We start from the raw sequence: 16,236 nt of genomic DNA on the forward strand, positions 1-16,236 counted from the left end.
ATGTATTAAGATTAGCTCTGTGCTTTTATTACAGGTACTATGTTTTAACATGTAGTTTAGACAAATTTAATCATATGCAGTGTTTAATGTTTTGCCATTGTTTTTATATATTTTTGCTGTTTTCATAAGTAATATTGCACATTTTAGCTATCTTTAACTTTCCAACTGTTACCTGATGTCATCTGTACATTAGGAACAATTTGGGTTATTTATAGTATTTTTATTTAATGTATAGGGGCTGGACTGATGTTAACCACCAGCTTGACCTTCTCTCTTGTTAAGTATGCTTCAATTTCTGATACAAAGTAACATTTCAGTTGCCAGTTGTGTGTTAGCTTTTAAATAGAAAACGTGTTTATTCTCCGTCTAGTAAAATTGCACATTGACATTTATTTAATAGAAAGGGTTAGCTATGTAGATATTTTATGTTAATTTATTTTAAATACCACTATACCATCACAGTCAGCCCGTCTGTTTTTACTGTCTGTGACTTTGTGACACAAACTGCTGGTCTGATATTAACCACCAACTTTTACTGTTTATATGATGAACACAGCCAGCTTGATTGTATGTTGTGAAGTCAACCTGATGGACCTACGACGAACAGAGAAAGGTTACATATCCATCACATTTACTTTGAAACACAGAAGGTGGTGGTCTGACCTGCTGTTGATCAACTAATATATATTCAGGTTTTTTTTATCTAAACTGGATCTGATTCAGCTGCAGTTCTTTTGGTAAGTCTGTGTTGATTTGATTTATTATGTATGTTTTCTGACTTTAATTGTGTTGCAGAATTATTTTAATGATATGAAATAATCGTGAAATATATCAAAATTTTTAATTTCTGCTTTTTAATTATGTAAGCTCTGATTTTTATCACGAGACTTCCTTAAAAATATGAATCTCATCATTAGGTTGTTCCAGTCAGAGAGATGAAGAAGCTCTGTCACCTGTCTAACAGCATCCTGATAGTCAGCATTTTACTGATTGTCTTCTTTCTTCCAGGTGAGTTTGTTTGTTCACTCCCTTTAATTTGGAGACGTCACATAAATCACTTCTGGTCTGAAATATTTGATTCCGATATGGTTCAAAGGATCCACACGTAACATGGAGATGAACTGGAGTTCAGCTTCATGTTAGATGTTCAATGTAACAGGATGAATTTTCTCCACGTTATTTCCATCATTCATTTGTTTTACAGGTGCTTTTGCTCATTGTGGTGGTGTTCTAAACCAGCACATGTATACACCAAGTGAGATTGAAGCTCTGATTGGATCTTGTGTGGAAATCCCATGTAAATTTGGTACGTTGCCAGGATTTGACAACAGCAAACCCACTTACGGAATCTGGATGAAACATATGCCAGTACATGATGTGGGAGCAAGTGAAATTATTTTTAACAGCAGTGGGTCAATTAACACCCATCAAATGGAAATGATTGGAGATTTGAGAAGGAAAAACTGCAGCACTCGGATTCCCGATGTAAAAGCAGATCTTACAGACAAGTACTTCTTAAGAATTGAGAACGGGGAAGCGAAAGCAACATTTTGTGAAGATTCTTTTAAGTTAACAGTTATAGGTAAGAGATCTGTTTCTTATTGCTGTGTAATATACACTCACCAGCCACTTTATTAGCCTTGCTAGTACTGTCTTGGGAACCCTATTGCCTTCAGAACTGTCTTAATCCTTTGTAGCATAGATTCAACTAGGTACTGGAAACATTCCTCAGAGAGTGTGGTCCATGTTGACATTATAGCATCATGCAGTTGCTGCAGATTTGTCGGCTGCACATCTGTGATGGTTATGACATGGAGCGTTATCTTGCTGGAAGATGAAGATGTGTACACTGTGGTCATAAAAGGATGGACATGGTCCATCATAAACAAAACAAATCATAAATCAGATATAGATATGCACCAATAGACTGTTGACAAAAACTGTAAACAGACAGACTGCATAGAAATAAATGTTAGGTAGAAGTAGTTATCAAAGCATGTTAATTTTAACAAGGTTATTATTTAAATTAAGGTTTGCAGATTAGCTTGTGTATTCCCAGACTGAAAGTAAAACTAAGATTTTAGAATCGAAGTAATTAAACATTACAATTTAGAGAATTTTTAATAGTGAGTACAGTCTCAGCCAACTGTAATTTACACTATGTCAGCATAGTAGTCTTTGACTCCCTGGGCGAATCACCTTTCCGGGGCGATCATCGCCAACACATTCTCTCGACTACATTCACATAAGCAGCTTAGTCATCCCCAGCACAAAGCTTAGCACCATGATAGACCCTCCCTTCTCTGCTGACGCCCTTTACTAAAAAGGTGCCATTCTCATATACTTTTCTCATTTTCCTTTACAAAAGTTCATCATTGATCCCTTACAATAAGGTCACTTAATCATTCGAGGCGCCATGACAGACGTTTGAAAAGAACTTGTTTTCCCAAGTTGCTTTTCCCAGTTTATTCATGGCTTCTTCTTGTTCGAGTTAAGCTAATTTGTCTGTAAACGTTACGCACGTTTCCCCTTACTCTGGAGCAGCCTTTAAAGCACACAAAAGAAGAGTTTTTACCATATGTGTTAGGCTACATGACGGTGCGGGATTGTCTCCATGGTTACTGACAGTTAAACGCATACATCCTCCATAATGCGATATTTGATATCTTTCTAATCATACTTACTTATAAAGAATATCGTGTTTCACTTTATGACATGTCTGGTTTGAAACCACAGATTCTCCTTGGACTCCCAGCATTGTTGTTTTTGGAAGTGATCTGAAGGAGAATCAGTCTGTCACTATAACCTGCTCAGTTTATACTCCCTGTTTACCTTCACCTCCTGAACTCACCTGGAATCTCAAAAAACACTCTCTCGGACAAATACTGAAAAAGACTGATGGAACCTTTACAACTAAACTCCAGGAGACCATCACTCTGTCAGACAAGCATGATGGATACAACATCAGCTGTACTGCTAGATATCCTGTGAAAGGAGGATTCAAACAGTCAGAGTCAGTAAGGACTCTCAGTGTTTCATGTAAGTGATCCTATCAGCACAGCATAGTTCATGTTTAGTCCATCTACCTGATCAGCTCACAATAAAACAGGTTGTGATATTGGAGTCTGCTCTTTGGAGTGTACGATTGGAGTCGACTCCTCACTGTAGCCTTCCCTTCTTAATTATAAGGGAAGTCTACAAAGACAGCAGCTCGTTGAGTACTCCACAGGAGAGGCAGAGACAGAGCGAGAAAGAGACAGAGAGAGCCATCTCCCAACCTTTTCCCTTTGACTGCTTCACTGTCGCACTTTAAGTGGCTCCACTGAGTGGACTCCGCTCGGCTCACAGCGTAACTTTATTTTGTTTAGCACGGCAGCCTTGTGCCAATCACGTGTGAGGATATGGGGACATAACATTATATGAGAACAGAGAAGGGGACAGACAGGAGAGTGAATCGCATCAGTCAATAGACAGCGATGAGGTTGAAAGTGTGTTGCAAAAACCCGTAAATATAGCTGATACCTATAAGCAAAGCAGCATCTGGCTGAAGATTAAAAATATTATGTAATAATACATTATTGTTGTGGGTCTGTTCAGTAAATTTGTTTACCCTAATTTTTTTTTTTTAATTGAAAGTTTGATTAAATTATTATGCAGAAGTTAGAATGTCTGTTTTCATAACAGAACAAATATATGAAATTAAGGAATTGCATAGCTTCTTATACAGGTACATTGAATGCAAAATGATTTGTCGTATAAAACATTCCTGTTTGCCAAGTTATATTACTATGTGGAGCTGCAGATGATGATAAATTAAGAGACGTTTGGGAGTCAAAAGAACCGGCTTGTCTTTGTAAGCTCTGTCTGAAAATGCTAGCAAATGCTAAGTTAAGTCTTTGCAATGAACTAATTTATATAAATTAATTTAGGATTTCACTATGATCTCTGAAAAATTGTGTAATTTGAATGCCTTTTTTCTTCATGCAAAATATTCTTTGTTAAACTAGAAAACAAAACTTTTTGAGTTATTAAAAGAAATATTACTGGTCAATTTAATGACATTTATTTAGACATGTTTTGAATGTTTCATGGTAATTAAAAAAATATAGAATTTAAGCATCTTTTGGAGATTTTGAGTCACAACTTTTCACAAGTTTTAATGTAAACTGAAGGGAAAACAAGTTATAAAATATTTCAGATTTTGAAGCACTGCAGCAGCCTTAATGTCTAAACTAAATGATACTGATGTTGATTAAAAGCTCTTTGAATGTTCTTTCAAGTAATTTTTTTAGTAACCTAAACGTATAAAGTAAATATGTCATCTCATTTTTCTCAGATGCTCCTAAAGACACCTCAGCTACCACCAGTCCATCATATTTGGTGTCAAAAGGTAGCAGGGTGGCGTTGAGCTGCTCCAGCAGAGGCAACCCTCCCATTACCAGCTACACCTGGTTCAAGCACCGCAAACGTGGAGACATTAAATTATCTGTGGCGCCGGTTTACAGCTTCTTTGCTACTGAGCGAGCAAACTATTACTGTGAGGCCAAAAATATGCTTGGTAGTGAGAAATCGAAAACCATCTGTATTGACATCATTGGTAATGCATGTTATTTTTAAAAAAAAGGTCATTTCATTTCTATTTATAATATGTACATATAGAGCAATGGTGGCATATCACAATACTGGTTAGACAGAATGATTACAGCTGTGTATTAGGAAGGCCACATTAAAAGACGAGTTTGAAATGTGCTGTTTGCTTAATTGGGGGGTCTGAGAACCAGTCAGTATCTGGTATAACCGCCATTTCACTCTCGCAGTGCAACACATCTCCTTCACATAAAGTTGAACAGCTTGTTGGTTTTGGCCTGTGTAGTGATGGTCCATTTTTTTAAGAAGTGGACCAACATTCAATTCCTGTACGAAGCTGATGGATATTTTCATGAACTAGAACATGCTGTTGTATGGGCTGATCCAGAGCATCCCAAACATGTTCAATGGGTGACATGTTTGGTGAGTATGCTGGCCATGCACACACTGGGATGTTAAGAGTGAGTGAAAAAACAGGACATTTAGCTCATGAAAAATAGGAGCAAAAACAAAAGGGTTGTGTTTATACTTTTCATCAGTAAATCTATACATTCCCAATGGATTTATTAAAACGCACAACAATCATGTTATTTTTACATGCATGAATCTGACACACACATAGAACATCAATTAAATGTGTGTCTAATATGAAATTTCAGATGCTCTTTTGATTCCACACTTTAATATCCCTTTTGGTGATCTGAAGGAGGGCAAATCTGTCACTATAAAATGCTCAGCTTCAACTCCGTGTCCACAATCACCTCCTGAACTCACCTGGAATCTCCAACAAGACTCTCTCAGACAAACAGAGAAAAACACAGATGGAACCTTTACAACTAAAATCCAGAAGAACATCACTCTGTCAGACACACATGATGGATACAACATCATATGTTCTTCCAGACATCCTGCGGCAGAGAAAAAACGTATAGCAAAGACAGAAGTGATTCTCAGTGTTCCATGTAAGTGATCCAGTCCGCAGGTCATGGTTCAGCTGTTTCTGATTAATAAAGTTTATATGTCTTATTTTCCTCAGATGCTCCTAGAAACACCTCAGCATCCATCAGTCCATCAGGTTTGGTGTCAGCAGGTAGCAGGGTGGAGCTGAACTGCTCCAGCAGAGCCAAACCTCCACCCAGCTTCACCTGGTTCAGGAACAGCGGACGTGGATTCATTAAAGTAGCTTCAGTGTTCAGTATGAGCTTCAATGCTGCTGAGCGAGGAGACTATTACTGTGAGGCCACAAATACGCTTGGTAGTGAGAAATCGAAACGCATCTGTCTTGACATCATTGGTAATGCTGATTGTTTTTATTTAATAAGATAATTTCATTTCTTCCAGTTTATATATATATATATACATACATACAGCTCTGGAAAAAAAATTGCGAGTACACTTCAAATGATCAGTTTCTCTGAATTTACTTTCTATAACTATATGTTTATGTAAAATGATTATTGTTCTTTTCTATTATGAAATACTGATAATATGTCATATGCAGAAAATTGCAGTGCTTTCAGACCTCATATAGTGCAAAGAAAACAAGTTCATATTCATTTAGACCAGTGGTTCTTAACCTTGTATGAGGTACCGAACCCATCAGCTTCATATCCGCATTCACCGAACCCTTCTTTAGTGATAAATAATTTTTTTTTCCAAATTCAAGACATAGGTATATGTTTTTTTGCTGGTGCACAAAATGAGCTGTGCATGAACATCACTTTGGTCAAAGAACAAAACCATGAACTCACAGCAAGTTACAGTATTACTTTATTCTGGCCCCCAAAAAATATTTCGGCCCCATAAAAGAATTTCAGCCCCCAAAATACACTGCTCAAAAAAATAAAGGGAACACTTAAACAACACAATATAACTCCAAGTAAATCAAACTTCTGTGAAATCAAACTGTCCACTTAGGAAGCAACACTGATTGACAATCAATTTCACCTGCTGCTGTGCAAATGGAACTTTGTACAGAACAAAGTATTCAATGAGAATATTTCTTTCATTCAGATCTAGGATGTGTTATTTGAGTGTTCCCTTTATTTTTTTGAGCGGTATATTTTTTTTTACTATTTTACTAATTAAAAATAAATTTGGAATTTTTCAAAGAATTAAAATTTTTTTAATAACTTAATTCTTTTTATTTTAAATTTAGTTTGTGTTTTGTTGTTTTGAATCCACAAAATACTTTTTTGGGGCCAGAATAAAGTGTTGCACAAATGACATACCTGCAAATCAGTGTGACTTCTGCTGTTGTCTTTGGGAGACCAGTTCAGAGAGGCGTGGCTTCACCTTGGCAAGTGCATCTTCAGAGCAAAGTCTGTTCATTTTCTTCTTTTTTTGCTCGACATATTTAGTATGGATTAAAATATTAAGAAAGAAACCACACGACGTACAACTACGACAGCTGCTGATACTGCGTGCACTAAATTCCCCGCAGCCCTGATTGGCCAAGCAATGTAACATGATCCTCTGCAGCGAGTGATGGCCAAGCGGGGCGTGTCATCACGACTTTACACAAATGTGTCTTTACCTCCGCGGCAGAGGCTCCGCTGAACCCCTGAGACCGACTAATCGAACCCCTGGGGTTCGATCGAACCCAGGTTAAGAACCACTGATTTAAAAACAATAATGCTGATGTTTTAACTCAAGAAGAGTTCAGAAATCAATAGTTGATTTCTTAATCTTTTCCATTGCTGTATATGTAACTGGTGTTATAAATATCAGCGTCTTAAACATGAAATGTGTGTATTTTTATATATATAAATATATATATTTGTGTATATATGTACATATATACACACACATACACATATTTGTGTATGTGTGTGTTTTCGGTCTTTGAGTTCAGCTCATAGAAAATGGGAGCAAGAAAATGTTACATTTATAATTTTGTTCAGTATATGTATATTTCCTATGCATATTTTTAACACACAACAATCATGTTATTTTTACATGCACATATCTATGACACACATAGAACATTATTTGTGTCTGATGTGAAATTTCAGATGCTCCTTTGACTCCCAGAATTGATATCCCTTTTGGTGATCTGAAGGAGGGCCAGTCTGTCACTATAACCTGCTCAGCTTCAACTCCGTGTCCACTCTCACTTCCTGAACTCACCTGGAATCTCCAACAAGACTCTCTCAGACAAACAGAGAAAAACACAGAGGGAATCTTTATAACTAAAATCCAGAAGAACATCACTCTGTCAGACACACATGATGGATACAACATCAGATGTTCTTCCAGACATCCTGCGGCTGAAAAAAGCAACACAGCAAAGACAGAAGTGACTCTCAGTGTTTCATGTAAGTGATCCTGTCAGCAGGTCATAGTTCAGCTGTTTCTGATCAATAAAGTTCATGTGTGTCTCATTTTCCTCAGATGCTCCTAGAAACACCTCAGCATCCATCAGTCCATCAGCTTTGGTGTCAGCAGGTAGCAGGGTGGAGCTGAGCTGCTCCAGCAGAGCCAAACCTCCACCCAGCTTCACCTGGTTCAGGAACAGCGGACGTGGATTCATTAAAGTAGCTTCAGTGTTCAGTATGAGCTTCAATGCTGCTGAGCGAGGAGACTATTACTGTGAGGCCACAAATACGCTTGGTAGTGAGAAATCGAAACGCATCTGTCTTGACCTCATTGGTAATGCTGATTGTTTTTATTTAATAAGATCATTTCATGTTTCCAGTTTATATATATACATGCATACAGCTCTGGAAAAAAACTTAAGAGACCACTTAAAATGATCAGCTTATCTGATTTTACTTTTTATAGTTATATGTTTAAGTAAAATGATCCTTGTTCTTATATTGCATGAAATACTGAAAATATGTCGTATATGCAGAAAATTTAGTGCTTTCAGACCTCATATAGTGCAAAGAAAACAAGTTCATATTCATTTAGAAACAATAATGCTGATGTTTTAACTCAAGAAGAGTTCAGCAATCAATAGTTGGTCTCTTAATCTTTTCCATTGCTGTATATGTAACTGGTGTTATAAATATCAGAATCTAGCACATGAAATGTGTGTATTTATATATATATTCGTGTGTGAGTGTGTGTGTTTTCGGTCTTTGAGTTCAGCTCATAGAAAATGGGAGCAAGAAAATGTTACATTTATAATTTTGTTCAGTATATGTATATTTCCTATGCATATTTTTAACACACAACAATCATGTTATTTTTACATGCACAAATCTGTGACACACATAGAACATTATTTGTGTCTGATGTGAAATTTCAGATGCTCCTTTGACTCCCAGAATTGATATCCCTTTTGGTGATCTGAAGGAGGGCCAGTCTGTCACTATAACCTGCTCAGCTTCAACTCCGTGTCCACTCTCACTTCCTGAACTCACCTGGAATCTCCAACAAGACTCTCTCAGACAAACAGAGAAAAACACAGAGGGAATCTTTACAACTAATATCCAGAAGAACATCACTCTGTCGGACACACATGATGGATACAACATCAGATGTTCTTCCAGACATCCTGCGGCTGAAAAAAGCAACACAGCAAAGACAGAAGTGACTCTCAATGTTTCATGTAAGTGATTCTGTCAGCAGGTCATGGTTCAGCTGTTTCTGATCAATAAAGTTCATGTTTGTCTCATTTTCCTCAGATGCTCCTAGAAACACCTCAGCATCCATCAGTCCATCAGCTTTGGTGTCAGCAGGTAGCAGGGTGGAGCTGAACTGCTCCAGCAGAGCCAAACCTCCACCCAGCTTCACCTGGTTCAGGAACAGCGGACGTGGATTCATTAAAGTAGCTTCAGTGTTCAGTATGAGCTTCAATGCTGCTGAGCGAGGAGACTATTACTGTGAGGCCACAAATACGCTTGGTAGTGAGAAATCGAAACGCATCTGTCTTGACCTCATTGGTAATGCTGATTGTTTTTATTTATAAGATCATTTCATTTCTTCCAGTTTATATATATACATGCATACAGCTCTGGAAAAAAACTTCAGAGACCACTTAAAATGATCAGCTTATCTGATTTTACTTTTTATAGTTATATGTTTAAGTAAAATGATCCTTGTTCTTTTATTTTATGAAATACTGAAAATATGTCGTTTATGCAGAAAATTGCAGTGCTTTCAGACCTCATATAGTGCAAAGAAAACAAGTTCATATTCATTTAGAAACAATAATGCTGATGTTTTAACTCAAGAAGAGTTCAGCAATCAATAGTTGGTCTCTTAATCTTTTCCATTGCTGTATATGTAACTGGTGTTATAAATATCAGAATCTTAAACATGAAATGTGTGTATTTATATATATATACATGTATATTCGTGTGTGACTGTGTGTGTTTTCGGTCTTTGAGTTCAGCTCATAGAAAATCGGAGCAATAAAGTGTTACATTTATAATTTTGTTCAGTATATGTATATTTCCAATGCATATTTTTAACACACAACAATCATGTTATTTTTACATACACAAATCTGTGACACACATAGAACATTATTTGTGTCTGATGTGAAATTTCAGATGCTCCTTTGACTCCCAGAATTGATATCCCTTTTGGTGATCTGAAGGAGGGCCAGTCTGTCACTATAACCTGCTCAGCTTCAACTCCGTGTCCACTCTCACTTCCTGAACTCACCTGGAATCTCCAACAAGACTCTCTCAGACAAACAGAGAAAAACACAGAGGGAATCTTTACAACTAAAATCCAGAAGAACATCACTCTGTCGGACACACATGATGGATACAACATCAGATGTTCTTCCAGACATCCTGCGGCTGAGAAAAGCAACGCAGCAAAGACAGACGCGACTCTCAGTGTTTCATGTAAGTGATCCTGTCAGCAGGTCATGGTTCAGCTGTTTCTGACCAATAAAGTTCATGTGTGTCTCATTTTCCTCAGATGCTCCTAGAAACACTTTAGCATCCATCAGTTCATCAGGTTTGGTGAGACCAGGTAGCAGGGTGGAGCTGAACTGCTCCAGCAGAGCCAAACCTCCACCCAGCTTCACCTGGTTCAGGAACAGCAAACAAGGAGTCACTAAAGTGTCTGTGGAGCAGGTTTACAGCTTCAGTGCTACTCCTACTGAAGAAGGAGACTATTACTGTGATTCCACAAATGAGCTTGGTAGTGAGAATTCGGAAAGCATCTGTATTGACATCGGTGGTAATGCTTATCTTTTTGTAAGATCATTTCTATTTATAAACAGAGAGAGAATTTAGAGACCAATTATCAGTTGCTCTGATTTTAGTTGTCATAAATATGTTTAAGTAATATGAACATCGTTCTTTTATTCTATGAACTACTGACATGTCTCTGAAAAAAACAAACAAAAATGTAGGGTTTTTTTACAAAAATAAAGAGAAATGGTCAAAATAAGCTCATTATTTGAGGTCTGAAAATGCTGCATCTTTATTGTTCTAATGCAAAGAAAAAAATTCATTTACTTTTAGAAATAATAATACCAATGTTTTTGTTATGATTTGATGTTGAGGTGGACCCAACGGCAGCAGGCAAAAATTTAGTTGTGAATATGTAATGAACAAATACTAGAGTACAACTTACTTAAGGAACATTCCAGAGAAGCACACAGAAAATCCAAAAACTTTCAAAAAGTTTATCCATCCCATCTCACAACTGTAGCATATCAAGATACCAGTTAGACAGAATGATTACTGCTCAGGTTTGCCTTAGGCAGGTCACATTGCAAGACCAGTTTGAAATGTGCTGTTTGCCTTTGAAAATTGGACCAACATGTAATTTCTGTTCAAAGCTGATGGATATTTTCATGAACTAGAACATGCTGTTGTATGGGCTGATCCAGAGCATCCCAAACATGTTCAATGGGTGACATGTTCGGTGAGTACGCTGGCCATGCACAAACTGGGATGTTTTCAGCTTACAGGAATTGTGCACTGATGCTTACAATGTGGGACGGTTCACTAGTATGCTGACATGAGGAAATGTTCGTGGATGAATCCCACAACAATAGGCCTCAGGATTGTTTCACGGTATCCCTGTGCATTCAAAACGCCATCGATAAAGTGCACCTGTGTTCGATGTCCTTGACATTCGCCTACCCACACCACAAACCCGCTTCCACCATATGTCACTCAATCCACAACGTTTACCTCAGCAAACCGTTCGCCCACACAATGAAACAAACGCTATCATCCGTCTGCCCTGAACTGTGAAAACTGGGATTCATCCATGAAGATCACATCTCTCCAACGTGCCAGACACCATCAAATGTGAACATTTGCCAATTCCAGTTGGCTAGAGCAATGAACTGCAGGTCGAGACCCCGATGAGGACGACAAGCATGCAGATGATCCTGAGGCGGTTTCTGACTCTTTGTGCAGGAGGTCTTTGTTTGTGCAAACTAATTGTTTCAGCAGTTGCCCGGATAGCTGGTCTCAGACAATCTTGGCGGTGAACATGTTGGATGTGGAGTTGCTGGGCTGATGTGGTTACACATGCTCTGTGATTGTGAGGCTGGTAAGATGTATTGCCAAATTATCTGAAACACCTTTGTAAATGGCTCATGGCAGAGGAATGAACATTCAATTCACAGACAACAGCTCTGGTCGACATAGCTGCAGTCAGCATGCCAATTGCTCACCCCCTCAAAACTTGTGCGGTCTTTGGCATTGTGCTGAGTGACAAAACATTACATTTCAGATTGGTGTTTTATTGTGGCCTGCCCATGGCATTCCTGTGCAGTAATCATTCTGTCTAATTGGGATCTTGACATGCCACACTCACAAGGTGGGAGGGATTTTGTAATCAAATGAAATCTATCGCAGATTTGGACAGATTAGTGAACAATATTTGAGAGAAATGTTTATATTGAGAATGTTTTAGGACTTTGAGTTCAGCTCATGAAAAATGGGAGCAAAAACAAAAGTGTTACATTTATAATTTAGTTCAGTGTGTATATATGTCCTATGAAGTCATTAAACACACAACAGTCATGTTTTTCCAAATGCATACATTTTTGTCACACACAGGACATCAATTAAATGTGTGTCTAATGTGAAATTTCAGATGCTCCTTTGACTCCCAGAATTAGTATATCTACTTGGAATCTGAGGGAGGGCCAGTCTGTCACTGTAACCTGCTCAGCTTCAACTCTCTGTCCACACTCACTTCCTGAACTCACCTGGAATCTCCAACAAGACTCTCTCAGACACACAGAGAGAAACGCAGATGGAACCTTTACAACTAAAATCCAGGAGAACATCACTCTGTCAGACACACATGATGGATACAACATCAAATGTTTCACCAGACATCCTGCGGCTAGAAAAAGCAACGCAGCAACGACAGAAGTGGCTCTCAGTGTTTCATGTAAGTGATCCTGTCAGTAGATCATAGGTCAGCAGTTTCTGACCAATAAAGTTCATGTGTCTCTCATTTTCATCAGATGCTCCTAGAAACACCTCAGCATCCATCAGTCCACCAGAAGGTAACTGGGTGGAGCTGAGCTGCTCCAGCAGAGCCAAACCTCCTCCCAAAATCACCTGGTTCAAGAAAGGCCCGGAAAGTACCACTGAAGTAGCCACAGGCAACTTTCACAAGGTTAAATTCACTGATGGCGATCAATACTACTGTGTAGCAGCAAATAAGGTGGGAAAACAGAAATCATCACCGATCAATCTCACAGTAAAAGGTAAATTCTGCTTCCTCTTTTGTTTTCTTTTTCAAAGAAAAAGGAAACCTGACTTAATGTCGTGTTTTGATTGTTGATTCTATGTTGCATTGTGTTTCTGTGTTTGACATGATGTTAAGCACTTTGAAATGCCTTGCTGCTGAAATGTGCTATACAAATAAAATTTGATTGATTGATTGATACTCTCATTGGGCTGCCACCTTATCGTGGTGGAGGGGTTTGAGTGCCCCAATGATCCTAGGAGCTATGCTGTCTGGGGCTTCATGCCCCTGGTAGGGTCACCCAAGGCAGACACGTCCTAGGTGAGGGACCAGACAAAGCGCAGCCCGAAGACCCCAATGATGAATAAAAACATTGGACTTGGCGTTACCTCGCCCGGACGCGGGTCACCGGGGCCCCACTCTGGAGCCAGGCCTGGAGGGGGGGCACGATGGCAAGCACCTGGTGGCCGGGCTTTTACCCATGGAGCCCGGCCGGGCTCAGCCTGAAGAGGAAACATGGGTCCCCCCTCCCATGGGCCCACCACCTGTGAGAGGGGCCAAAGGGGTCGGGTGCAGTGTGTGATGGGTGGCGGCAGAGGGAGGGGACCCTGGTGGTCCGATCCTCGGTTGCAGAAGCTGGCTCTTGGGACGTGAAATGTCACCTCTCTGGTGGGGAAGGAGCCGGAGCTAGTGTGTGAGGTCGAGAGGTTCCGGCTAGAAATAGTTGGTCTCACCTCGACGCATGGCTCTGGTTCTGGAACCAGCCTCCTTGAGAGGGGCTGGACATACTTCCACTCTGGAGTTGCCCAAGGTGAGAGGCATCGGGCAGGAGTGGGCATACTTGTTGCTCCCCATCTCGGCGCCTGTACGTTGGGGTTTACTCCGGTTAACGAGAGGGTAGCCTCCCTCCGCCTACAGGTGGGGGAACGGGTCCTGACTGTAGTTTGTGCTTACGGGCCGAACGACAGTTCAGATTACCCACCCTTTTTGGAGTCCTTAGAGGGGGTACTGGAGAGTGCTCCTCCTGGGGACTCCCTTGTTCTGCTGGGGGACTTCAACGCTCACGTGAGCAATGACAGTGAGACCTGGAGGGGCGTGGTTGGGAGGAACGACCCCCCCGATCTGAACTCGAGCGGTGTTCTGTTGTTGGACTTCTGTGCTCGTCATGGATTGTCCATAACGAACACCATGTTCAGGCATAAGGGTGTCCATATGTGCACTTGGCACCAGGACACCCTAGGCCGCAGTTCAATGATCGACTTTGTCATTGTTTCATCGGATCTGCGGCCGTATGTCTTGGACACTTGGGTGAAGAGAGGTGCGGAGCTGTCCACTGACCACTACCTGGTGGTGAGTTGGCTCCGGTGGTGGGGGAGGAAGCCGGTCAGGCCTGGCAGGCCCAAACGTGTTGTGAGGGTCTGCTGGGAACATCTGGCGGAATCCCCTGAGAGACGGAGCTTTAACTCCCATCTCCGGCAAAACTTCGAACACGTCCCGGGGGAGGTGGGGGACATGGAGTCTGAGTGGACAGTGTTCCGTGCCTCCATTGTCGAGGCGGCCAATCGGAGCTGTGGCCGCAAGGTTGTCGGTGCCTGTCGCGGCGGCAACCCTCGAACCCGTTGGTGGACACCTTCGGTGAGGGATGCCGTCAGGCTGAAGAAGGAGTCCTATCGGGCCTTTTTGGCCTGTGGGACTCCGGAAGCAGCTGATGGGTACCGGCAGGTGAAGCGGCATGCGGCTCGGGTGGTTGCTGAGGCAAAAACTCGGGCGTGGGAGGAGTTTGGAGAGGCCATGGAGAAAGACTTCCATACGGCTTCGAGGCGATTCTGGTCCACCATCCGGCGTCTTGGGGGGGAAGCAGTACGGCACCAACACTGTTTATAGTGGGGATGGTGTAGGCTGGAAGGCAGAGTACTTCGAAGACCTCCTCAATCCCACCAACATGCCTTCCATTGAAGAAGCTGAGCCTGGGGACTCTGGGTTGGGCTGTCCAATCTCTGGGAACGAGAGCAATGACAGTGAGACCTGGAGGGGCGTGGTTGGGAGGAACGACCCCCCCGATCTGAACTCGAGCGGTGTTCTGTTGTTGGACTTCTGTGCTCGTCATGGATTGTCATGGAGGTGGTTAAAAAGCTCCTCGGTGGCAAGGCTCCAGGGGTGGATGAGATCCGCCCGGAGTTCCTTAAGGCTCTGGATGTTGTAGAGTTGTGTTGGCTGACGCGACTCTGCAATATTGCATGGACATCTGGGGCAGTTCCCCTGGATTGGCAGACTGAGGTGGTGGTCCCCCTGTTCAAAAAGGGGGACCAGAGGGTGTGCTCTAATTATAGAGGGGTCACACTCTTAAGCCTCCCTGGCAAGGTCTATTCAGGGGTTCTGGAGAGGAGGTTCCGTTGGATAATCGAACCTCGGATTCAGGAAGAGCAGTGTGCTTTTCGTCCTGGTCGTGGAACACTGGACCAGCTCTACACCCTCGGCAGGGTCCTGGAGGGTGCATGGGAGTTCGCCCAACCAGTCTACATGTGTTTTGTGGACTTGGAGAAGGTGTTTGACCGTGTCCCTCGGGGAGCCCTGTGGAGGGTTCTCCGGGAGTATGGGGTACCGGGCCCTTTGATACGGGCTGTCAGGTCCCTGTATGACCAGTGTCAGAGTCTGGTCCGCATTGCCGGCAGTAAGTTGGGCTCGTTTCTGGTGAGAGTTGGACTCCGCCAGGGCTGCCCTTTGTCACCGATTCTGTTCATCACTTTCATGGACAGAATTTCTAGGCGCAGCCAAGGTGTTGAGGGGATCCGATTTGGTGGCCATTAGGATCTCATCTCTTCTTTTTGCGGACAATGTGGTCCTACTGGCCTCATCAGGTCATGATCTGCAGCTCTCGCTGGAGCGGTCACAGCCGAATGTGAAGCGGCCGGGATGGGGATCAGTGCCTCCAAATCTGAGGCCATGGTCTTGAGCCGGAAAAGGGTAGAGTGCCTGCTCTGGGTCGGGGGGGGGTGTCCTGCCCCAAGTGGAGGAGTT

General features: G+C 41.5%; 1 protein-coding gene across 1 annotated transcript in view; it reads left to right on the forward strand.

Moving 5' to 3' along the window:
• Positions 1 to 16,236, forward strand: part of LOC111606283 (sialoadhesin-like) — an 84,593-nt gene that overhangs the window by 67,112 nt on the left and 1,245 nt on the right. The window contains exons 5-13 of the mRNA XM_023326794.1: positions 5,624 to 5,881; positions 7,602 to 7,904; positions 7,981 to 8,238; positions 8,840 to 9,142; positions 9,219 to 9,476; positions 10,089 to 10,391; positions 10,468 to 10,731; positions 12,613 to 12,915; positions 12,992 to 13,237. Coding sequence (XP_023182562.1) covers positions 5,624 to 5,881; positions 7,602 to 7,904; positions 7,981 to 8,238; positions 8,840 to 9,142; positions 9,219 to 9,476; positions 10,089 to 10,391; positions 10,468 to 10,731; positions 12,613 to 12,915; positions 12,992 to 13,237 — 2,496 coding nt within the window. The remainder of the gene's footprint in view (positions 1 to 5,623; positions 5,882 to 7,601; positions 7,905 to 7,980; positions 8,239 to 8,839; positions 9,143 to 9,218; positions 9,477 to 10,088; positions 10,392 to 10,467; positions 10,732 to 12,612; positions 12,916 to 12,991; positions 13,238 to 16,236) is intronic.

This window comes from Xiphophorus maculatus, chromosome 21 (assembly GCF_002775205.1).
Source record: "Xiphophorus maculatus strain JP 163 A chromosome 21, X_maculatus-5.0-male, whole genome shotgun sequence".
Taxonomy (NCBI): Eukaryota; Metazoa; Chordata; class Actinopteri; order Cyprinodontiformes; family Poeciliidae; genus Xiphophorus; species Xiphophorus maculatus.